The sequence below is a fragment of the Pygoscelis adeliae genome, unplaced genomic scaffold, assembly GCF_000699105.1.
Source record: "Pygoscelis adeliae isolate BGI_AS28 unplaced genomic scaffold, ASM69910v1 Scaffold67, whole genome shotgun sequence".
Classification (NCBI taxonomy): domain Eukaryota; kingdom Metazoa; phylum Chordata; class Aves; order Sphenisciformes; family Spheniscidae; genus Pygoscelis; species Pygoscelis adeliae.
The window spans coordinates 759,355-782,391 of NW_008825271.1; the positions used below are offsets into that span (position 1 = coordinate 759,355).

A 23,037-nucleotide genomic window follows, 5' to 3' on the forward strand; every position below is an offset into this window, starting at 1 on the left:
ACACATTACAATTAGACTGTTATCTTTGGGGTGGTTCATGGGTAATCATGTGGAATTAATATGCATAAACAGCTTACCTGGCTTGCCTTTCTGAAACTTTAAATGCAGTTCCCTTTCTGAAAGTGAACGGTGACTAGGAAAAAGAGAAGGCATGAAGCTGTCTTTTTCATGGTACCTCTTTTCCAACGCACAGCAACTCCTTCAGCACAGCATTGTTTGGATGCAGAGGTGTCTTTCCATGATGAAGCTGGCAGGCAGTGCTCTGATTCTCATAGCTCTATGCTATATGAAGGCAAGAAGATCTAATGCCCTTCCCTTACGATTTTCTTTCTCACGCTTCATCTCAGTGCTGCTGCTTCAGGATCCTTTAACCTATCTCATCAATTAATATTATGGTATATTTAAAAAGCCCACTAATCTGTTTGTTGCCTTTATATGTTTTCATTAATTAATTTTCCATTATGTGCATGTTATAAACTTCAGACCTGCTGCAGAATCTTTTAACCCACCCCATCAGTTAATATTATAGCATATTAAAAAGTTGCTAAAGTCTGTGTTTCTGTAGGCGTCTCCACCTCTTTCAACTTCTAATCATGACTCTACTGTGAGACCTGCAAGCACCAGATACACACCATCAGCAATCAATAAAACCATGTTTCCTGCTCTCACAACGCAATGTGTGGGAGCCACGGCTTCTCTGCAGTCCTACAGCCAGCAGCCCCCACCAGCAAGTGAGATGCGAATGGATAATAAAGCCAGGAAACACTTCTGATGACAGCGCAGGAATCTTCAAAACCTGCAGCTCTGCATTAAGGAGTTAGTGGAGTAGGATGCAAAAGGACAACGTCAGATCATCTGGTCCTTGGGGAAAGCTATTAGCAATGTGCTCATACAGGATTACAGAAAACTGCAAGCTTGATTAGATGGTCGTGGGCTTGGTAGAAGAAAGAAGAGAGAATAGTCGTGGGACAAAAGCTTTCTGCTAGGGCTTTATATGAAGTAATGGATGCCATATTTTTAAATCAGAATGAAGCTACATGTTTTCTTATAATCCATTTGAGGTTACAGGTCTTCAGCCTGGATTCGGTGGCCTGGGAGTGAGCTGTGCAGAATGCAACCACCCTGCGGCTCCACCGGGGCAGGCAGCTGGCTAGCTGAGCAGCACTTCCACAAGGTGAGTTTCCCAGCATGAAGGTTACTCGCAGTTTATCTTGGAGGACTTGGGTCAGGAAAAAGGAAGGTGGACATGTTTTGAGACCTAGGGCCTGATGCAATTCCCAGTTTCACCCCTACGAGTCTAACGTAGACAGCAAAAAATAAGGATAGACTATTATTTTGGATGGTTGAGAAATATTACATTGGTGTGTTACTACAGGGTTTTTTATTTAGTATCCTGGTTATCTGAGAAACCATCTTGTTATGTGCCACTCTGAAGTTAAGGCTTTTATTAACAGTGACTATGTCTGAATCAATTAAGACTGGATTCTCATGTCAGATTGCTCAGAAATCTGGAATTAATTTTGATTTTTTTTTTTCCTCTCACTAATGTAATTTCAGTTATATGAACTTGTGACATGATCTAAGGGCAGGCTCTAAGAATTAAAGTTGTCTATTTAAATTCAAGAGTTTGCTGCAAGTCCAATAATTCTCCCAATCTGCAGAGTTTTCTATTTTTCTGGAATAATAAGAAAAAGGTTCCTTGGGGGGGGGCGGGATTTTACTAGTTTCTTTGCTGTGTTTTTCAGAATGTTATATATAGAGCTCAGAATAGTATTTCAATTCTAAGCAAATAAACAAAGCAAAGCTGAGCTCTTACTAAGATATCCACTGTTCTGCAGATGATCACTGTATTTAATAATGAAAAATCCAATTAGATCATTATGGTCAGTCCTCTGCAAGAGTTAGGATGTAATCCAAAACTATTATTTTCCCCATAGCTGGTAAAAGATAAATCAGAGAGTAAGGGACACTCTCTTGGGTTTTCATTAAAAAAAAAAAAAAAAAGCGGAGAGGAGGATCTCCTCAAAGAAAGGGGTACGTAGACCCAAGGACTCAGAAAAAAAAAATCAAGGTAGTTAGGAAGGAAGTAATTTTCCTTGTGCTGGAGTCTTTGGACATCAGTGACCTCCAAGACACAGAATGAAAATCTAAGGAGAGAGAATTAATAGCGAGGAGACAGGAAGAACACATATTTATGACTCAGGGCAGGAACTTTCTAAAACTCAGGGTTTTGCTGATGAGAAAAAAAGAACAAGAGAAAATACATACCATTTATTTAAAGCATATCCCTAATGATTTGCTAAGGGGGAATCTGAAACGCTACACGATGGCTCTCCGCTTTGTCTCCAAAGTTTTGGACATCTGAAAGGGCAATGCTTGCTGCTAGTGAGGTGTCTTTAGGCTTCCCATTGAGAAATCATTATAAGACTCATTTCTTTTCTCCCCCAGGACAGAAAGAAGTGACTGGCTTCTCTAGCTGCAACACAAATTCTTTGCGACCTTTTGTGATCTATGCCAAATTCAATCTGACGTTTCTGCAGAAGCTATATGGTAGTTGTACCTTCCATACGTTATCCCATTGCGTACCCCACCCCTCACAGATGACCACTGGGAGGTATGCAACTGCTGCTTCTTCTTTTGGTACACAGACAACTTTAAGTGTCCGTAAGCTTGTGCTCGGCTGGGGTGAGTGCCATTCGGGGAAACACAGTTGATGAACAACAAGCAAGAGTCCGACAGTGTGGGCTCTGAGGGCAATCTTGCATTTTTTTTCTATTGTCACTGTTTCCTTTTATTTAAAAGTGAAGTCTTTGGGGCAGAATGCACATGGATGCTCTTGGGATATGAGGAATGCAAAACAACTACGGCACCAGTGGTGCTGGGTGTTGACAGCTTCTAGTTACTTAAGTGAAAAGCCAGCCGCTGGCCTCTGATGAGTATGAAATTAGCGTTTCCTCTCCCTCTGCCTCTAATGCGCTGTGTGGCCAGGACTGTAGAGCAGAAGAAGAGGGTCAGGCAGCAGAGGAAGCGGAGACGTGAGCGGGGATGTGAGCGCTTTGCTGCCACCCCCTCCTTGACCCCCACCAAAAGCCAGCCACCAGCGCAGCGCCTGAGCCATTGCTGCTGCACTGTAGGAAGCACACACATCCTATGAAATACTCTGAAAAGAGTTTGCAATTATATTTATACCTCCCAGGGATGCAAGGGAAGTTTTAAAGTTTAAGGCTGAAAAGACTTCTTAACAGGTGTCAAATTTAGTGTCAGCACACAGTTCCTCATGAACCAAATGGCACATCCTCTTCAAACTCTCCTAGGAAATTTGGCAGTTCCTATTATTAAAGCCCCTGTCACTAACTTGAAAGAAAAAAATATATATAGAGAAAACTGACACTCTGCCTGGAGGCTGCTGGTGCTCAGAAGGTTAAGTCTTAGTGGCAAAGAAAAGGGGAGAGCAATCTACCTGAGCACATCAACTGGCTGCCTAATGGCATGGCCAGATGTGTTTGTTAAGATCTGCAACATGTGAATGAAGTCATCAGGATGCTACGACAGGTCCATCACTCAAATGTTACCCAGCTTATTTTCTATATTATTTGTGCTACAGCCACACACCTATTTTCAGGATGGACTTGAAGCACCTGTTTTCAGAGAGAGCATTAGGCACAGAGTGGTCACAGGCACTACGAGGGACCCCAGCTGGCCACTTTGCCACCCCAATACAGCAAAAAGCCAATCTCATTCTGCAGTCAGACCACTCACTGCTGCTCATGACTTTGTTTTGGCCTAGAAGAGATTTTCTGCATGCGAAAAAGAAAGGTCTCAAAGACCAGTTTCTTTACAGTGCTTTCCGTTGGTTACCCTTCTCCTTTGCTAAACCGTGCCTGCACAAAATGGTTTTTTGAAGGCATATTGATATTGCGCTCTGAACGGTATAACTTTTCTCACCAAAAACATTTTGTTCATTCCCAAAATGTTAGATTTCCTTGAGTCTGGAAAGAATAATCCTGAACAGGGTTTCATCTTCTCTGGTGTGGCTGGAATTAATTTTTTAAAATGTGCATGGAGTTTCTAAGTGATGTGCATTTTGCCACACTCCCCACTAATATTTCACTATACCCAAACTTGCATTTGTAAGAATAATTCTGATTTTAAATTGCATCAGTTCAAATATGCGGGAGCACTCACTCTACTGTTTAAAGGGTATAGGCATCACTTTACATCTGTAGAATTACAAACATAATATGAACCAATGCAAGCAAGTGTACCTCAGTGGCAGCACACACATTCCCGTATCATACTTGCTTAATTGCATCGATTTAAAATCAAGTATATATTGAACCTTTTGTGTTAATTTAGCTGTAGCCTAATATAAGCATTTTCACTTTCTGGTTCCTTGGTAAGTGGAGGCTCGTTCCATACTGGTAGGATTTCATCCCATGCAAATACATGGGCACCAGCTGGTAGCAGCAGTTTGAGGCTGGGAGCAGGGTGGCTGTCAGCACTGGCTCTGCACCATGCTCGGGGCACTGCAGCTTGTGTGCTGCTTCAGTGCAGTGGGTACCAGGTAACCAGGTGGCCATCAGCTGCGGTCCCACATCCCAAACACAGGTACGTGGCCACTGGGACCATCACCATGGCTTTGGTTCTCATAACCTTCTCGGTTGTTTCAAGCTTCTTTTCAGCACCTCACAAACTGCCGGTGGTATCAAGGGACATGCCATCACAATCAGTTACGGGAGGAAAAGACATCAGGGAATTTAATTTTGCAAGGCCCTGGGTGTGTTTTGATGGCGCCTCAGCATTTCAAACTGATTGCAGGTTTAATGCCTTTCTTAAGTAGCCTAACTGATGGGTAAACTCCCATAGAGACTGGAATACTCCACAGAGCAGGGGAATATTGTTGCAGTCCCCGATGGCCACAGTATTTTGCGTGTGTTAATCCCCTGGAGAACAACATAGCAGACTTCCCAAACGTAGACTGTTTCTGGAAATCCCAAACGCCTAAACTTTACCACAGTGTTATCTTGACTGCGACTCGTGCCCCACAGCACTGGAGAGAAGGGGTGGGTGTTTACGCCTCTCTATCTCTTTTCCTGTTTCTCTGGGAATTGCCTGACTGTTCAGAAAAGGTAATGAAAAGCCTTAAACTTGTGCCCGTGCTTCCTGCACTGAGACCAAAATCTCCTGTAAGCTTGCCAGACCTTTTACAGCTGCACCTTAGGGATTTAACACTGTGCAGCTTATGGATTTATATGAAATTTCATAAAAGAGAAGCCCTGTATTTTCACATAAATATATTTATTTTGGGAAAGATCAAGAAATGCCAATATATTTCAAACCAGTTCCCTACTGCATTAAAGAATGTGAAATATTCATGTGAACATTTGCTAATCCTATACAGTGAAATCTATTTCCCTCTCTATTTAGCATGCAGGCTGCAGCATCTGAAGGTTGTTCAGCCTTTTCATTAGGAAGAAAAGTAAGGATGACTTGTGAAAATCACATGGAAGTAATCATAAAGACTAGTACTGAAGGGTTTTTAGAACAAAACCTTGTAAGCTACCTTGTAAACATGCTTTCTCTTTCATGTGTTTGTTTCTTATATGGTGTTTCACAGCTTCAAACTGTAAATTTGTATTTATGGACATAATTAGAAGTGCAATATAATATGCTTTCATAATACAGAAATAAAAATTTAAGGGGCAGCACACACATTTTCAGAATATATATATGTATCCGGCTCTCTAAAGTCTCCAGTAGGTAGCATCACTCCAAGCAAATTCCAATTTATCTGTTCAACCATTACTCTTGATAATGTAATGAGTGACTTTCTCATCAGTGCTAAGTTTTGCGTATCCATCCGGACCCTCCTGTGGCACAATATCTCACAAATAATCCACCTGAACTCTGATAACTATAGCAGGAAATGGAAAATAAGGAAATATGAGTACCTACGATCCCTGATTCCACCAGGGAAAAACATCTGACCTTGGGAATTCATTTAAGTCTCCTTATGCTATGGATTCCCTAAGCATTAAATGGAAATGGTATTTACTTTCCACAGAGAGACGCTAATATTTAAATATTGCTTCAAAGATCCTCAGATAAAAAGAGCTATATATGTGCAAATTTTTATGCTTCCTTCTGCTTTCCTACAGCTTCAAGATATAATAATACACCGAAATGCTGAAATTTTGTTACGAAATAAAATTGTACTTGGGAATGTCAGGCCTGCACAGATCAATGATCCAGAAGTTGCTAAAGGCGACTATCAGAAGAGGATGTAATCTAGCCTCTCCAGGTACTGAATACTGTGACGAAGAAGATAATCGCTTACCAGAATCAGCCGTGACCATTTCCGCCAGGTACCGAGAACTATAACAAGTATACAAATGATGTCAGAAGCAGTTCCTAAGGGGCGGTTTGGATACTTCCACCTTGACTTGGAGAGCGGTGGCGGCAGGGGTAAAGAATGCTCATCTGTGCGGGCATGAGCCATGCCATGCCACTTGGCAGGTTTCACTGTATTTAGTAATAAAGACACAGCCTATGAAATTCCCCTATGTCTTCAAATTTTTGTACCCAAGCTTACATGGGTAATGCTCTGAAGAGGATGACTTAACATCTTGACTAGCATCTGAGATCTTTAACAGCTGGAAGCATTTCTTGGAAAGATTACAGGAAGAAATATTACTCCTTTGTTTTGTGTGGAGACCCTGAACATTACAGAGCCAGAGTCTTTTAGCAGAGCCAGCCTGGTCATGGCTGGAATATTAAAGTATTCAGTAAATAATTGCTTATAATGCTAATTGTAATATATAAACCATATATGTGTTTCATTGAAATTAAATTTTTCATTGATCCTGTGAACTTTTGTATTATGTTACTGCTATGTCAGCACAAAATTCAGCCAAATCACTCCCAACATAGAACAGATTCAAAGAATTCAAGCCTTCTCTGTTCATGCAGTATGTGTGAGCAGACAGTGATTCCTCTGAATTTGCATATTGTTACTTATTGACTACTTTTCCCCACCACCTCATTCTATGGACTGAAGGCAAAGGCAATAGCCTGAATGAAACATATTTGTATGACATAATGGTTCACGTTCATTATGGCAACCACACAAAAGAAATTCCATCACAGCAACTGTAAAATTTTGTTACGTGCATCTAACACAAACCATTAGAAATCGGGTTGAGAGAATAGGTTCAGAATGATAAAGGATCATGAGATTAGCCCACAGCTTCTCCTAAAAGCCAGACCGCAGATACTACACTTTTTAAATGTTTGGTTGTTTTTTCCATTTCACACACATCCTGATTTAGGAATCAATACTGCGGTGAAGCACAAATACTGCAAAGGCACAATGCATACAATTAATTTAGTATTTCCGATCCTAGTAGAAACACGGTACCAGAAGCATCTCTAGAGATCTCACTTTTGTAGCCCAAGAGATCGATTAGTATTGGGATAAGCATCTAAGCTTTTGGGTACTAACAGGGGTCTTTTCACTGAAACATCAAATCTTCTTGTTCATCCCCTTCAGTTTTGCCATCAGTGCCCAAAGTTTACCTTTTTCTCTTTAAGAAAAGGCTTTTCTAACAGGAAGGGTTGAGTTATGCTGTCCCTCTATAACAAATGAATCAACTCTTTCCTCGTTTTCCTGCTAATGAAGTTCAGCCTATCTCATTAATGTTTTCCAAAAGAAACAAGAACAATTCAAATAAGAGCAACACGAAGTATTTTTAATGCAGTTTCTAGAAAAGTGAATAATCCTATGTCTCCAGGGAAATGAATGCCTATGTAAGAAATGAAGTGGATTGCAAGCACAAGGTGTTTTCCCTTCACAGAAAATTAAATTAAAAGAAGGGTCCTGAGCTGAGAGACACCTTCCCTTAGGACCTGCTCTTCCATCTCCAAACCCTTACCTTTGTGAGAAAACGTCTCGGTAGGGGCTGCCGTGCTGCAGTGCAATCCCATACCCCCTGTCCGCAACAGTGTTCCCGACTGTGTAAAAAGAGCAGTCTGCGTCGTTGATGGCCACATACTCCAGTACCGCTGCGTCCCATACAAAGGCATAGTTCCCGTATTTCACCTGTGGTAAACAGAGGAAAAGCTCAGACTACGGACTGTCAAGTCCAAAAGGAGGTCAGCGCACCTAAAAATGTGGCAGTTTCAACACAGTCTGTTCGTTAAAGAAAGCAAAGTTTGGGTGCCCAACAGCCGTCCGCACAAAAAGTGCACTGTGACTGGTGCCATGCGGTGCTTTGGCTGAGCACCTCAGCAGAAATGGAAGAAACGTGATTGGAGAAGAACGTGCTGTCAGTGAAACAGCGCCGTGCAGGAAACCTGTACTGTCCCTCTTCAGGGAACAAAGGAAACATCAGGTTCCCTCCATCAATGCTAAATTCCACCCCAAATCCCTCACTAAGTTTTTTCTTTGAGCCATAAAAACAACTATTTAGAGGGAAGGTGGGTATTCACACTGGGAGAAGCATGGGAGGGTAGGCATGGCTATCCAGATGGAAGACCACTGTTCAAGATGGTCCACATTTCAGTCGTGCTTCAGGTTGTCGTAGATGTCATGAACACTCATTTGTCTTTTGGGCTCTGTGCATGATTGTGGGCAAGATCATGCCAACTAGATTTTTTGGGGATTATTTTTCTCAGCATGAAAGGTTTTCACACTTCTCCAAAGACTTTCATACAGCAAGGTCATGCAAGCCATTTTAACTGTTTCACTAAGATAAATCCTAACCAACTCACTATACTGAAAAACTTTTAAAGCAACATTTTACTATCCATTCACATTTGAAACAAAATCAGATTTTTCTTTTCATTTAAATATATGGGATGTATACAAAATTTCAGCATTTATTCAGAAGCAAGCCTTTAAAAACAGAAATTCAGTCTAAACAAATCCTTCCCCATTTCAGTGAATTTCTACTTTCCAGTCAAATCATGTTTTTCTGAAAAAAACAATCTCTAGCTGCTCTACCAGATCTTTCACCAGTTTTCTGTTTCGTTGGTCTCTATGTCAGACCTGAAGAATCACATTGCTTTTTTCCTGACCCTCTGCTTGGCTTCACTCAGCGCTTTCCCTATGCCATATTAGCCAACTAAGCTGTAAAACTAGGCTGAACCCATTGACTTTGTACATCTAATGGGAATAAATATGTGACAGCTAAGTGAAAAGTCAACAAAACACAAAAAGGCCATCTGGGGCCAGGCAATCCAGAGAGAATTAAAAACCAAGTCAGCATGTCAAAATAAGCAATGTCAGTACATCATTTAGATTAGGCTTTGACAATGTAGATTATGTTTTTAAAGACTGTTTACATATAAAAGTTACTGAAGCAAGCCACACCGGCTGCTTGCTCACAAGATGTAGTACACCAGAAACGACTGCATTTGGGACACATTCCTTTTCATGCATAATCAATCTGAATTAGACACTGCAGGCCTGGAAAGGGAATATTTCCTACTTCCATTCGTAGGCATGGCACTGGGAGGATTTGTGCAGGTTTTGGAGCAGAAATGGAGCCATATTATCTGTGGACTCCACATGATCGGCAGGATAAAGAAAATTCTTTTCAAAATACACACGCACACACAAATGCAGGACCGGGTCAGTTTTAATCTTCAGGCTCTGAAAATGGTCAAGAACATGGTTTTTTTGCCTCCCAGTGGAGGTTTAGGTCTAGCTAAACAGCCAGGGAATAAGGGATAGAAGCGAACTCTCTGTTAACAAACAATACAACTTGTATGCTTGTCTTATAGGCACTGCAATTCACAGAGCTCTTCCTAGCTTGGATTGTTCTGATCTTCCTACAGGCACCACTTGGCTAAGAAGTAGATAGCATGACTGTGAAAAAAGCCCTTCCTAGGAGCATTTAAAAGGATAATGACTCAGCCTGAAAAAGAATCATGATGTGCAGACAGCAAGGGAGGGAAATAGGAGACAAAAGCAGAAGATCAGAAGGGGGGAAATGAATCCTGAAAAGGATCAGATGGACTTTCCAAACAAAGGAATTAAGCAAAAATGGGGTTCAAAAGAGGAGTAATTTTACATGCAGAGAGATAACCTTTGAGGTGATGGCAAGAGCAGAGGGTTATGTTTTGACACCTGCTTTTGTCCTAACCCACCTTTTTAACATCCTAGTGCATTGAATTCACCTAAGTGCTGGTAAAGAGATTTATCAGCTGCTCAGCTGGTCAGGAAAAATTCTCTTGATTTGGCTGCCTTGCTGTAAAACAACTCACAGTGAGAATATATAAAAGTGGCAGAAGCACTTACTGCCAATAATATCTATGATGAAGTGATGTATATAAGATCCTTAGAGCAGACCTGATAATATCACAGTTCAGGTTCCCACAAAGATATTACTTTTCATAGATAAGATCACAGTGAGCCTCAGTTAAAGCGCATGGGGCAGGAAAGAGATTGAAGAGCCAGAAGGAATCATCCCAGCCATCTACCTTCAACACATGATTGCTCCATGCAATAAAATACATCCTTTTTAGCATTTTTGCCCTATCCATTTACAAATCTAGGGAATTCAAATCCATGGAGCAAACCTAAGTTGCAATTGTCATGCTTGCGATCACTCTCTTTATGGAACTACTCCTCAGTCTAACAGTTTTGATTGCTATTCAATGTATTTATTTTTACTTTTTTTTTTTTTTCCATTGCTATTAAATGTATTTATTTTTACTTTTTTTTTTTTAAAATAACTTTCTTATGTCATTCCTAGTTATTTTTCTTTTTGCAGTTCTAAATACTCTTGCGCTTTGGGGCTGACACCTTTCAAATATTGATGAACCTTTCTGTTAGCTGAGCTGGATATAGCTTTCTTTAACCTTTCCTTGCAAATCTATCAGTTCAGTCCTCCCATTATCAGTGACACTGTTTTTGAACTGTCTCCAATTCTTAATTTTTATATATGAGAAAAACACCTGTCTCGCTAAGAGAGAATCAGTTATCTGGCAGCTCAGGAGGCATATGATTCCCTTTTTAGCATACCCTTCTTCTGAGATTCATAGTCTAAACCCTCTGCCCACGGATCTTTCACACAGCTTAAGACTGGTTTTAGCCTAAAGATCTATGAATAAAAAGTTGCTAGAATATAGCATGTATGGAACACTGCTGATATTTTACAGATTTGCACCTACAAATGAGGGGTAGCTATAATATGAAAAGGGGGGATGATGCTCTGTGTGAAAGGAGAAGGGAATTTCAGAACAAAATGTCAATTAAAAACCCATATCCTTCTCTCTCTCCCTCTTACTATGAGAAGCACGTATTTTGTAGCATTCCAATAGCTATGCTGAAGACTTCCACTTTGGGCCTCAAAATGAATAGCAAAAATTCCAGCTCTGCATTATGAGAAAAAGTTAAGGAGCTTACAGTCAGTCAATTATGGAGGCTAAATGAAAGCAAAATCTCCTTGGAAAAATAAATGGGTCTTTGTAATATACATAACTCACTACTCGCAGAAGATCTGCATCCCTGATTCTACATTTCCACATCACTACATTGGCATTTTGTGTTGAGATAATAACATTTCAGGATGGTGGCAAATCTGAATGCTGTTCACACACGACCGCGCAGCCCAGGATTGCCAGGGAAGCGTTTGTAGGAGGGCAGCCGATTAGCATTCAGCAGCAACCCCAGCTTTCCAGTCCGCCAGGGCATGGAGAACTGACGCTTCAGTCTCCTTTCCTGTGGCATCCCGCCTGTCAGTATGGCAGAGGCTAAGAAGATTTTTGGAGTATCTGATGAATATTGCCATAGGAAAAAAAAAAATTACAGGCAAAATTGAACCTGATAGTTGTTCATCAGGGTATTTTGAACTCATGCACTGCACTGGTCGTTAAGTGAAACTGGGAGGTACGGTACCAGACAGAAATGCTTGACTTGACCTCACAGTTTTGTGAAGAATTCCAAAGGAGTTACTGTAAAAAGAGTTGTTACACGGAATAGGGACCATCAGCACATAGACGGTAAAACTATTTCTATAAGGCTGTTATATTTCTATTTTCTATCACTGCACTTTTATGAGATTTTTATTTGCTGAAGCCCTGCCTGTAGATATTAGTTAAAATTTATCCTTGATGACTCCACCAAAACCCAATTGAGTTATACGAGGAAAGCATTTAAAGCCATTACACTGTTGCACAGGCACATATTTTATGCCAACACGGATGTGGATAGTATTTTTTCTTACAGCTAACCCATTCATGCAGAGTAGGCTGAATAATGTATTTATGTACAACTCCAGCATTCTAAAAACACATTTCCAGGTCTAGAAAATTATAAGTTTCAGAGAAAAAATAATTGTAAGTAAACAACAACCAACTACTGCAATTTTTCATACTTGAATTCTTGGACAATATATTTTCTGTATTTTAAATTCCTCTTCAAAAGAAATACAAAGAATCTTCATGAAAGAAAAAATGTACACAGTAGGCTGCAGGTTAAGCAGAACTGGCAGTTATTTTTCCTGCAGACCTTTTCTAAACATTTCATCATACATAAAATATGTTACCTGTTATAAAAACAATGCAACTTTTAAGGCTATGGAAATCTTAAGATCTTAAGTCAAGTTTCAACTGATTAAAATTATATTAATTTCCTGGAAGAAAATCCAAAAATTATTAGATAATGCTGAGCACATTTTCTGAATACCCTGGGCCTACACCCTGGTGGCACAGTGCTGATGCTTTTTCTACTCATTTCCATTACGAGTCAGGCGCCATCCTTCCTTTCCAACTGCTGTACACCTTTCCCTGCCTAGGAAATTGTCAGTTGTACTTTAGCCAAGAACACATGAACAGAAACAGACTCTTCCACAGCATAGCAGCAGCGACTCCAGCTCTGACCTGAACCCAGTCAGGGACACTGATTAATCACCTGCTCCATACAGCGCTTTGAGGGTCATGTTCTCCAGTATGGACCATTCCACTGCACTGAATACACAGGGGAAAAACACCATCCGATGCTGCTAGCCCTATGCCTATCAGTGTGGACCTGAGACTGTAGCATATATAAATACAGAAATTAAATTTTTGACATAATCTTTGCATATTCAGCAAGCATGCAGTAGCTGCAGCCTGCAGAGAGCTGTACACCATTCTACAAAACAGCCTCGCCGAGGCTGCTATTACATGAGGAATGAAGAAGAGGGAACAAAATTGAACGAACATTTGCAAATATATGAGTGAGAGCTGATATACATAATGTGGATACTGTACTTCAAAATGGGAAAAGGCCAAGATAAAATTTGTGGTGGAAGCTTAAATCTAGATTTTTATGTTGTCAGATGTTGCCAAACAGCTTGATGGCATTCACAACGGAGGGTTTTTTCAGCAGAAGGGAACGGAAACACATTGATCTCCACAATCCTCTTGCAAGAGGCCAATGAAGTTGCTGTTTATCGGTCTGAAGCAGAGGTCAGATCTTCTGCCTTCAGAGAAATTCTTGTTTGCTAATTTGTCTTCCTCCAGGGACAAAGGTTTCAAGTCTTGGTTTTGTTCACGAAGGGCACAATTCTGGCTAACTTCTATTTGAATCCCAGTGAAATAAAATCTCACATTTCAGCTTTGTTCAATAAAACCCACTAATTTACAGTTCTCTCAAAACTAAACTTTCTGTAGTTCTGAAGTACAATTTTGGAGCTTCTTGCCCCACACTCCCTTGCAGGCCAGCACATGTGGCTGATCTGCATAACTTAAGAGTGAAATGCAGTCATGCAATCAGGGAAGCAGGATACGAATCTGACCGACAGCTCTCTGCGGTGCATGACAGGAGTTGGATTCCTGTGGTGGTATTAGAGCACAGAATAAAAATTCCTATATACATAAAACTCTATTCAGTCATCAAGGCAAGCAGCTAATTAAATAATAATAATAACCCTTTAGGATGTCATTTTGCAGGGTCTATAGAAAGCTATTTAAATTCAAGGGACAGTATTTGACAAACATTGAAACTTATTCTTTGTACTTATTCAAACAGAAAAGTGCAGAATCATTTCTAAAAGCGTTATTGAGCTAATGCCCAGGAACAAACAGCAGCAGGAAATGAAACACCGGGGAGCTTAGGGGAAGAAAGAAGAGGTTAGAAATCCCAGCCTCATCTCCTCTTCAGTATGAAGTTTATCTTTCATTACATTGTCATATCAGCTTCAATGGCGTGTCTATTTGTTCCAGATAAAACTTCATCAGGAAAAGCATTAATTCCTCATACGCAACCTGCCACCAACTTCTTGAGAAAAGCCTCATGATCACATGTTCACTTGTTACACTGGGCAGACCTTGAATAATTCATCCGGAATTAGAAGAATTACTCAGGTATGAGCACTCTGTAATAAGAGGGCGCCTTTGTGTTAGAGTTTTTCCAGTGTTCAGTGCATTCACATTTTGCCATTGTAATTAAATGCATCTTGTAAGTTACAAGAAAGAACATAACAAGCAGAGCAAAACAGAGGGGAGGCCAATCAAAGGTACAATTTCTGAGAGTGGTGGGAGAACGGAGCCAGCTGCTTCTCCAGGTAATCACAGCAAAGCACTAAAAAGGCAGCAGATCACGCTGATCGCTGACATGCAGCTGAACCACAGGTTCATTACAGCTAATATTAATTTCAGATGGAAGAGAAACAGGAGAAGAAAACAACAGGGGAAAAAAAAATCTCAGCAAAGTAGACCTTTGAAAGGTAAGGAACAAATTTTTTTTTATGCCAGCGTCTCATTTATTTTATGACAACTAAGTGCTGCAGATAGTAATGGAGACTATTTTAAGGGTATCACCAGAGAAGGTCATATACAGAAATGACAGGAAAGCACTTCAGGTTCCTCAAAAACTTAGATCTGTGGTAGCCAAGTGGTAGTCTCAATAATGAGGCAAATTTAAACAAAATGTCACTAAAGTGACTCCCCCCCTTCTGATATATTTGTATTTTTGTGGCAGCCAATCCTCAATAAAAGAACATTTAAATGAGGAAATGTACACAGATCAATCCTCTTAATTTGGGTGAAAAAGTAAAATTCTGTGGATTAAAGTATCAGGAAGACGATAAATGCAGGTGAACTTAGAGAAGCAGCATCCCTCCTTATATTAAATCAATCCAGCATGACACTAACTGAAGGGTGCTTGTCCCCATTCTTTAGAATAGAAGCAGAGTCTATCTAACTGCAATTCTTGGGCAGCATTCCTTATTCAAAGAAATACTTACTGAATACCAACTGCAAGGATAGAAATATCATCAAAAGCCAAAAAAACCTACTCATCAAAACCATTCACCATCTGAAAAAGAACTTTCACCACAAGAAAATTCTTTGCAAAACTACCAATGTTACTGAAAAATCCTCCAGTAAAAGCTAACTTGAAACAAGACAGTTTCATTTCAGAAACTTATTTTAAAGAAACTGACTTAACTTTCAGTTTTTTGTATTCCTTGTACAAAAGCTCTGATCACTTTCATAGTGGTAATAGGATTCAGGATGTCCCACCTACTCAGGCAAAAAAATGTAACTATCTTCTTTTAAACCATTTTATCCTTCTCTCTTTGATAAGCATCTCCTGCCCAGGTTTGGATGGAGTCAGCTTGGCACTGCAAATCTAGACACAGCATCTTGAAGCTCCAAAAGAAATGCTTCCCAGCTCCTCTTTTTTCCCGCTCTGAAATTACACTGCACAGCAGTTTAGCATGTTTCCCCTCATTTTGGTACCCTGCAGGAGGCAAGAAGCACTAACTGCTGGCAACCTGCACTGCACCTCACAAGCTTGGGCTGGGGCATGAAGGAACAGGTTTGGATCATAAAAGCTCAGTGCTTCCACATCAGTTTGCTTTCATATAGACTTCGGTGGTCTTGAAAGCTACGCCTTCCTCTGGAAAACCTGCAAGAAACCATCGATCTTCTCTAGCAGTGAATCTTCCCTTTAAGTGCAGCGGTTCATGTTGCTGCAGAAAGAAGCAGACCGAGATTTGTCCCAATCCCTTAAGGTTTCTACCTTTCAGTGATACCTGGCACCCCCTTTCCCTGAGAGTTCAGTAAGGGCTACCACAGGGTGTCTCTAACTAAGTATTTCTTTCAGGCTGTAAGTTCAGGCTGCTGCACAGACTGGCGCCATGGAGGGTTTCCAGCAAAGCACTTCGGAAAAGCTCCACAGAGAAATTTCTGCCCTATGGTATTTCCAGCTAAAGCAACCATTTTAGCTCCCATCAGGTCTCCTGCAGGCGGGTCAGTCCCTTTTGACCACGCGGCCCAGATGGCAGATGCTGCACAAATAAATGTTCCTGTATCCCCAGGTCAGTGCATTGTTAAGAGCCGTTATTCCTCAAACACGTGGGTTCCTAATGCCACCACACCGCCCCTCGTCACCGGCTTGTCAGGTCTTTGGAGACCCCGCTCCTGAATGCATTTTAATTCTCACAAGAAGCTACTTTGAACCCATGGGAAAGGAAAACATTACAGATCTGAACTAAGAAGGTTTTTGCTTTCTTTTGCAGTTTAGGACCATGGAAAACATTAGGAGCTGTGGGAGGAGGAAGACCAGTGCAGCAGCATTTTTTACTCAGTTCAGATTGCCTGCTTGCTGTCACCATGCAGACAACTGAGAAGATGACACAACCTAACAAGTTGTCATGTATTGTCCCTGTAGTCTTAAAAGCTAGCTCCTCTCTGCTGCTGCCCGCCCCGCAGCAAACTGCTAGGGGGAGCGGGGTGCCAGGGTGAAAAATACAGACAGCCCATCTCCTGCAAATGCAAGACACACAGCATTTCGCAGTCACCAACTAGGAAGTCAAATCCCTCATGTAAAACAGTTAATACAAAGAATACGGTTCCAGTCATTTAAAACGCACAACTAAGCCTCTGCCAGGCAGAGCAAGTCCAGGTAAAGTAGCAGGCACCCAGGTTCTTTATGTACAAAGGTAAACAAAGATGTAAACAGTGTCCAGAAGGAGTTTCAAGTTCAGACAGCACCCAAACCAGCGTAACTTATACATCTGAGCACTTTTCATATCCAGCTAAGGATTTTATGTGTTTATTGCAACTCTAATGTCAGGTGATAGTTGGGCTTTCGCATCCTTACAGAGTGAAATACTCACAGCCTTTGCCTCAAAGTGTACACAACTTAGTTCACCTCTGGCTACAACCTGTGCAGGCACTTCCATTTATCCAAGGCTGTAACATTCATTTTGCATACCTCTGTAAATAATAAATGAAGTGCAAGTCACAGACTCCCATTATATTTGTTTCTAATTCATCCTGACACCTGCCCACACAATAGCTCAGATGCCAGAAATGAGTTTACAGTTGACAGAACTAGGAAACAGCAGCCAAACATCAACTAAAAAAAAAAAAAATGTTGTAAAACAATCACTCGATTCCTTATTGTGCTGGAGGATTCATTCAGGACTGATATTTTTTGAGGAAGATTTCTAATCCCTTCTTTCTCCTGAAGCAGAACTCAACAGAAATTCATGGGCAGTACACTTGACACAAACTCAGAGAGATAATGGTAAACACAGAGGTTTTGTTTGAGGAAAGTGATAAATGGAGCTATTTATCTTTCTGCACAAGGAGTTTCAAGATTTTTAATTAAGGAAAAGTATCGCAAATTTTGGGACCAAAACCAATAAAAAAATCCAAACTGTAGAATATTTTATTCCAAAAAGTTGACTTCAACCTGAATTATTTTCCCTGCAATGGATTAACATTTCAAAATGAAAAACCATTTTGATCAGAAGTTAATAGCTCAATATGGAAATATCCTATGATGACATGTTGACAATTTTAGAGTTTTTAAAGATAAACAATGTTTTATAAAAATACCTCCTTCCTTACATAGTTTCAGTTTCAATTACTGTAATATTCCAGTGGATAAAACCCTAATGACAACTCACTCTGGTTTACTTGATCTATGTTTGTAGGCATCTTAAAAAAAATTATCTAAACATATATAAATAGAATCATTAATACAATAAGCAATCGTATTTCTTGCTTCAGTCTACTTTTCCCAAAAGTCTGCTAAATCGTGGAAACTTACGTCTCCTTACGTTTTGCCCAAGCATCTCAGATTCAAACTTGGACAAAATATGCTGTGAAATCTCATTATATCATAAACAAGAAAAACAGTTCTTTGGTAACTATACAATACAATTAGCCAGTCTTATTTATTTTCTTAATTTGAGTTTGATGTGTATACCCTGTGTCACTGGTGTTCTTTTGAAAAATATAATAGAATTGGGTTAAATTCAAGTACTTGTTCTAGTCCTACCACATCAGTAAAAATGCCAAGGCATCTTTGAGATGAGTAATGAGAAAAGTGGAGTTAAAATATTTATGGAATGGAAAAAATGATGGTACAGGGGTTTTTCAATTTCAATCGTGATGAAACAATGCAATCAGCTGATTTGCCTTCTTAAAATGAAGTAGCATTTCACCTAGAATTGGGAACATCAGTTGAGATTTTCTTATTTACACAATGCATTTGCAAATCAGGTACTTGTGCATGCAGTGTGGACAGCTAGGTACCCAGCTAATCATGGAGACCAGTAAATATCTTACTCGAGTGAATGAAATAATTTCATTAGTTAGCACCAAACAACGGGAAAGGAAAATGAAAAACACAAGCAATAGCATCATAAAATCATCAACTTGACATTCTAGCATTTCATCCAATATGCGGCAGGTATCACCTAGCATCTGTGTGGCGATGGCTTGAAAAATGCCACTGCCTTGTTAGGAAATGTAATCTCATTCATCTTATTTATTTTACTGAAAAACAAATTGGACCTTCGCTATAAGAAGAAAGAAAATCTAAACTGATGGTTATTTTTTAGTTACATTTATACTGTAACCTAATTTAAAAATAACTTCTCTTTTACAGAACTATGCCATGAGAGGGACAGTACATGGGACACATACATACTAAATGCAGGGAAGAACTGCAGTTTTTCTCTGGCTTTGGAAGAATTAGAGAGAAGCCAAAGTACTTCACTGCACCTGGGAACATGTAAGCTGCCAGCACAGTGGTGAGGGTGGAGAAAAGGCCTTAACTGGCTGCCAAAGCAAAAAAATACAAATTTACTTTCCCAGGTCTATTGTATTGGCATGCTCCTCATTCCTTCAGTATGGATTTTTAAATGGAAAACAATGAACACAATTTTCTTCTTCATTTGTTTAGGGAGATAGTAAAGGACGCTACACAGCTTCTCACAAATTGACGATATGTGCCCGACCAAGTTTTCAGGAAAAGCAGCTGCATGCCTGCATCTGTATGCACAACCCACACAGCTACGCAGCTGCGCAGTGCTCTGTGTGTAGACACATCTCCTTTCTGTGTTCAGTTATATTAAAACACCATATGTAATGCAACTGCACACACGTGGGTTCTTCTTCTGAAAATATGATCCCTTCAGACAGAAATGGAAAGCATAATTCTTACTGATGGACATCTACATCAAGCCCAATGTAGTATCTTTCTTGCTATATCATTCATGTTAAATTTTAGAAAAAGTTTAATTCACAAGATGTATGCAAGAAAGCAGAGGAAATACAATGCCAGGAAAATATATCCTCCTTTATCTTATGTATGACGTATCTATGAAGAACGTATTTTATTGTAGCTGAAGAAGATAAAACCACAATAATATTTTCTCGTCTCTTTTGACTTCTTTTTAGCTGTGTTTATTCTTTTTGTCGTATTTCAAATTATTGAGAGCTCAATAATGCAAGTTCAATGGGAATCTAAGGCCCAGTACAGGCATCTACATTTGGCAGCTACTGAATAAGTAATAGTTCAACGGACTTACTCTGTACCTACAAGGGGCGCACACTCAGAGCAGAACCTAGGCCTAGCAATGTTCGAGCTGAATGAACCGAGAGATAAAACAGACCTGTAAGTGCATAAAATATGTCAAGAGCATAGTAAAAATTTAAAAATCTACAGATTGAGTGTAATATGATAAAGATTAAATCAAAACTGCAGTCGCATAATATACATAAAACTTGACATGGGGTGTTAGAAACACCTCATAGCTTGCAGCTTTTACTAGTAGTAAAAGCTAAAACATACCAAAAGCCGTATAGAATGTGTGCAACATAAATCATGAAAGGATACAATACAATTTGACACAGTATCTGTCAAAAAGTGTACCATGAAAAACTCTATGGGGACCGAAGAAACTCCACCAGGCCTGGACTACTATTAGAAAGAAATTCAGAACAAACCTTCTGCAAGTTTCTCTGTTATTTGGGTGCAATTTGTCTTTGTTCAGCTAGGAATGGATCTGGATGTTATAGAACGTTATGTAAAGTAATTCTTGCCCTTATGAGATTTTCCCTCCACGTTACTTGGTTCATGAGGTCTGGAACAGTCAAGTCAGCTTCCAAATTGGTGGATGCAAATACAGAGCCGTTTGTAAAACTGTTTTCAATGGATGCCAAATTTGAGCTAATAATTTCTCATGTTGGATGTAGGGAGCAATTAAGTCTGAAGATATGAGAAAAGGTGTAGTACAAAGACATCTCAAACCTTTGATGTGATGTTCGAGGAAGGTGGAGAAACAGGTGGATAAGCTAGTTGATGGGAGGCTGAATTGGGCAATTCAAGATTTTGAAAAGCGGGACGTTAGTTTGAGAGTGGAGAGGTACAGCAAGAAGGATAGTAAAAGCCATTAGATGCAAAGAATTTACGTGATCTTGAGTTACGTGCTTGGCTGATGTTTCCACTCTTTTCCACTAAACTTCATTTTAATTTTGCAAAACCACTACCATGTCTGATTAATGAGGGGAGACTCTCAACACCACAGCATGAGAGGACGTATTCAGAAGTACAATCTTCTAACTCAAGATTGTTATTGGCATCTATGGAAAGACAAAGTAATACCCTGAGTATTTTCCACAACTGTTGTCATTCCCAAACATATGCTATATGTCGTTATTTTAGCCAGAATTTTGGTATGAGCTCTTTCGATTTACTTTTGGGTTTGTCTACTTTGATTCTCTTCCGTGATCTCATATCACGTTTCAGTTTTTGTTGTTCTGCTCTTTTTGTTGTGTTCCATCTGCCGCTCACTTTGTTAAATCCAAAATGATTTAATGACCAAGCTAATCAAGAATAAGACACTGTTAAAAGAAAACGGTCTCCATTTAGCTTTCAGCACAACTATAGCATAAGCAAAGATGTTCATTTTAATAATAGCATCATCTGAAGGACTGAAAGCATTTTGCAAACATTCATTAACTGATGCTCACATTTTCCTTTTGTGAGAAATCGTTCCCGCCTTTGCTGTTTACACCTGCCTGATCTGCACCTACATCACTGTGTGCTGTTGCCAGACTATGCTGTGAACTGCAACATTTGGGACTCCGAGAGAGATTCATATAACAACTTGTGTGTAAAGACAAGACTTGAGCAAAATTTTAGCACTTAAGGCCAAAATTTTGATTCTGAAGATACTGCTGCTTATAAGCATCTAATTTTTTTCATGCCAAATTCTGCTTTTGAGCAAGTAGTAGCTGTGTGCCTCTCCTCTATAAGGGATGAGCAGACCGGTGTCCTCTCTCACACCAATGCTCAGTGAAGACCTACGAACGAGGTGACAGGGTACCAGTGCCCATTGAGAGGCTCAGTCCAGCAGCCTCCCCAGTGCATACTTGAAGTGTCACATAAAACACAACCATGCTCAGAACTCCTGCCATGCATGAAACAAAATTTAGAGGTTTTCAAATTTGGATTTGTCATCTTCTTCTGACCACCTGCAGTGCAGGAAGCTAGCCCACGCCAGTTCTCCATGCTGCAGGACATATTATTTTTTTCAGTGTTTCCCAGAGGTCACAAATTCAGATGGTTTGGACCAAGGTATGTTGCAGTACCTTGGATCAAACCATCTGAAAGATGTCCTGGCCATCCATCTCTTATACAAAGGAATACTCAGGAACTGCAGCCAGTGCTTAGTGGAAGATTGATGAGAAATTTTGAGGTTTCCTGAGAATTTGTATCCCAGTTAGGGACAAGACTCACTAATGGGAAGGTGCCATGTGCTAGACTGGTTTTCTCACAGGTTGAGAATTCTTACTAGAAAGGTATTTGTGCTGGTTTTGGTTGGGATAGAGTTAATTTTCTTCATAGTAGCTAGTATGGGGTTGTGTTTTGGATTTGTGCTGGAAACAGTGTTGATAACACAGGGATGTTTTAGTTATTGCTGAGCAGGGCTTACACAGAGTCAAGGCCTTTTCTGCTTCTCACACCACCCCACCAGCAAGTAGGGTGGGGGTGCGCAAGAAAGTTGGGAGGGGACACAGCCGGGACAGCTGACCCCAACTGGCCACAGGGATATCCCATACCATATGACGTCATGCTCAGCGATATAAAACTGGGGGAAGAAGAAGGAAAGGGGGGACGTTTTCCCCCTTTGTCTTCCCAAGTAACCGTTACACGTGGTGGAGCCCTGCTTTCCTGGAGATGGCTGAACACCTGCCTGCCGATGGGAAGGAGTGAACGAACTCCTTGTTTTGCTCTGCTTGTGCATGCGTGGCTTTTGCTTTACCTACTAAACTGTCTTTATCTCAACCCACGAGTTCTCTCACTTTTACCCTTCCGATTCTCTCCCCCATCCCACCGGGGGGAGTGAGCTGTGTGGTGTTTAGTTGCCGGCTGTGTTTAAACCACGACAGTATTACAAGGAAATCCCATCCTGAGGTCAGAGTGATAAAACAACCAAAGCTTCCGCTCTTTGATTGATGTTATGACCAGAACCCTTGGTACTTACAGACTTGTATAATACAGCTGCTTATCTACTGGTTTTTTCTTTACAGAGGCATTGTATTTTCCACCCATCTTGATACAGTCCCTGGTATTTATATCCCTACCTCTGTTATATTCAGCAGGGAATGGGGTCTGTTTTATTTGATTAACTAGCCATTCGGAAAACAGCCACAAACACCAATCAACCCCCGTGCAGTGGGAAAGCTTTAGAGCAGGGAATGGTAAACAACCCTCTCTTGCCATTGCAATCCCAGCGAGGG

General features: G+C 40.3%; 1 protein-coding gene across 1 annotated transcript in view; it reads right to left on the minus strand.

Moving 5' to 3' along the window:
- Window positions 1–23,037, minus strand: part of GRID2 (glutamate receptor, ionotropic, delta 2) — a 749,749-nt gene that overhangs the window by 65,364 nt on the left and 661,348 nt on the right. Inside the window, 1 exon segment of the mRNA XM_009329760.1 lies at window positions 7,932–8,098. Coding sequence (XP_009328035.1) covers window positions 7,932–8,098 — 167 coding nt within the window.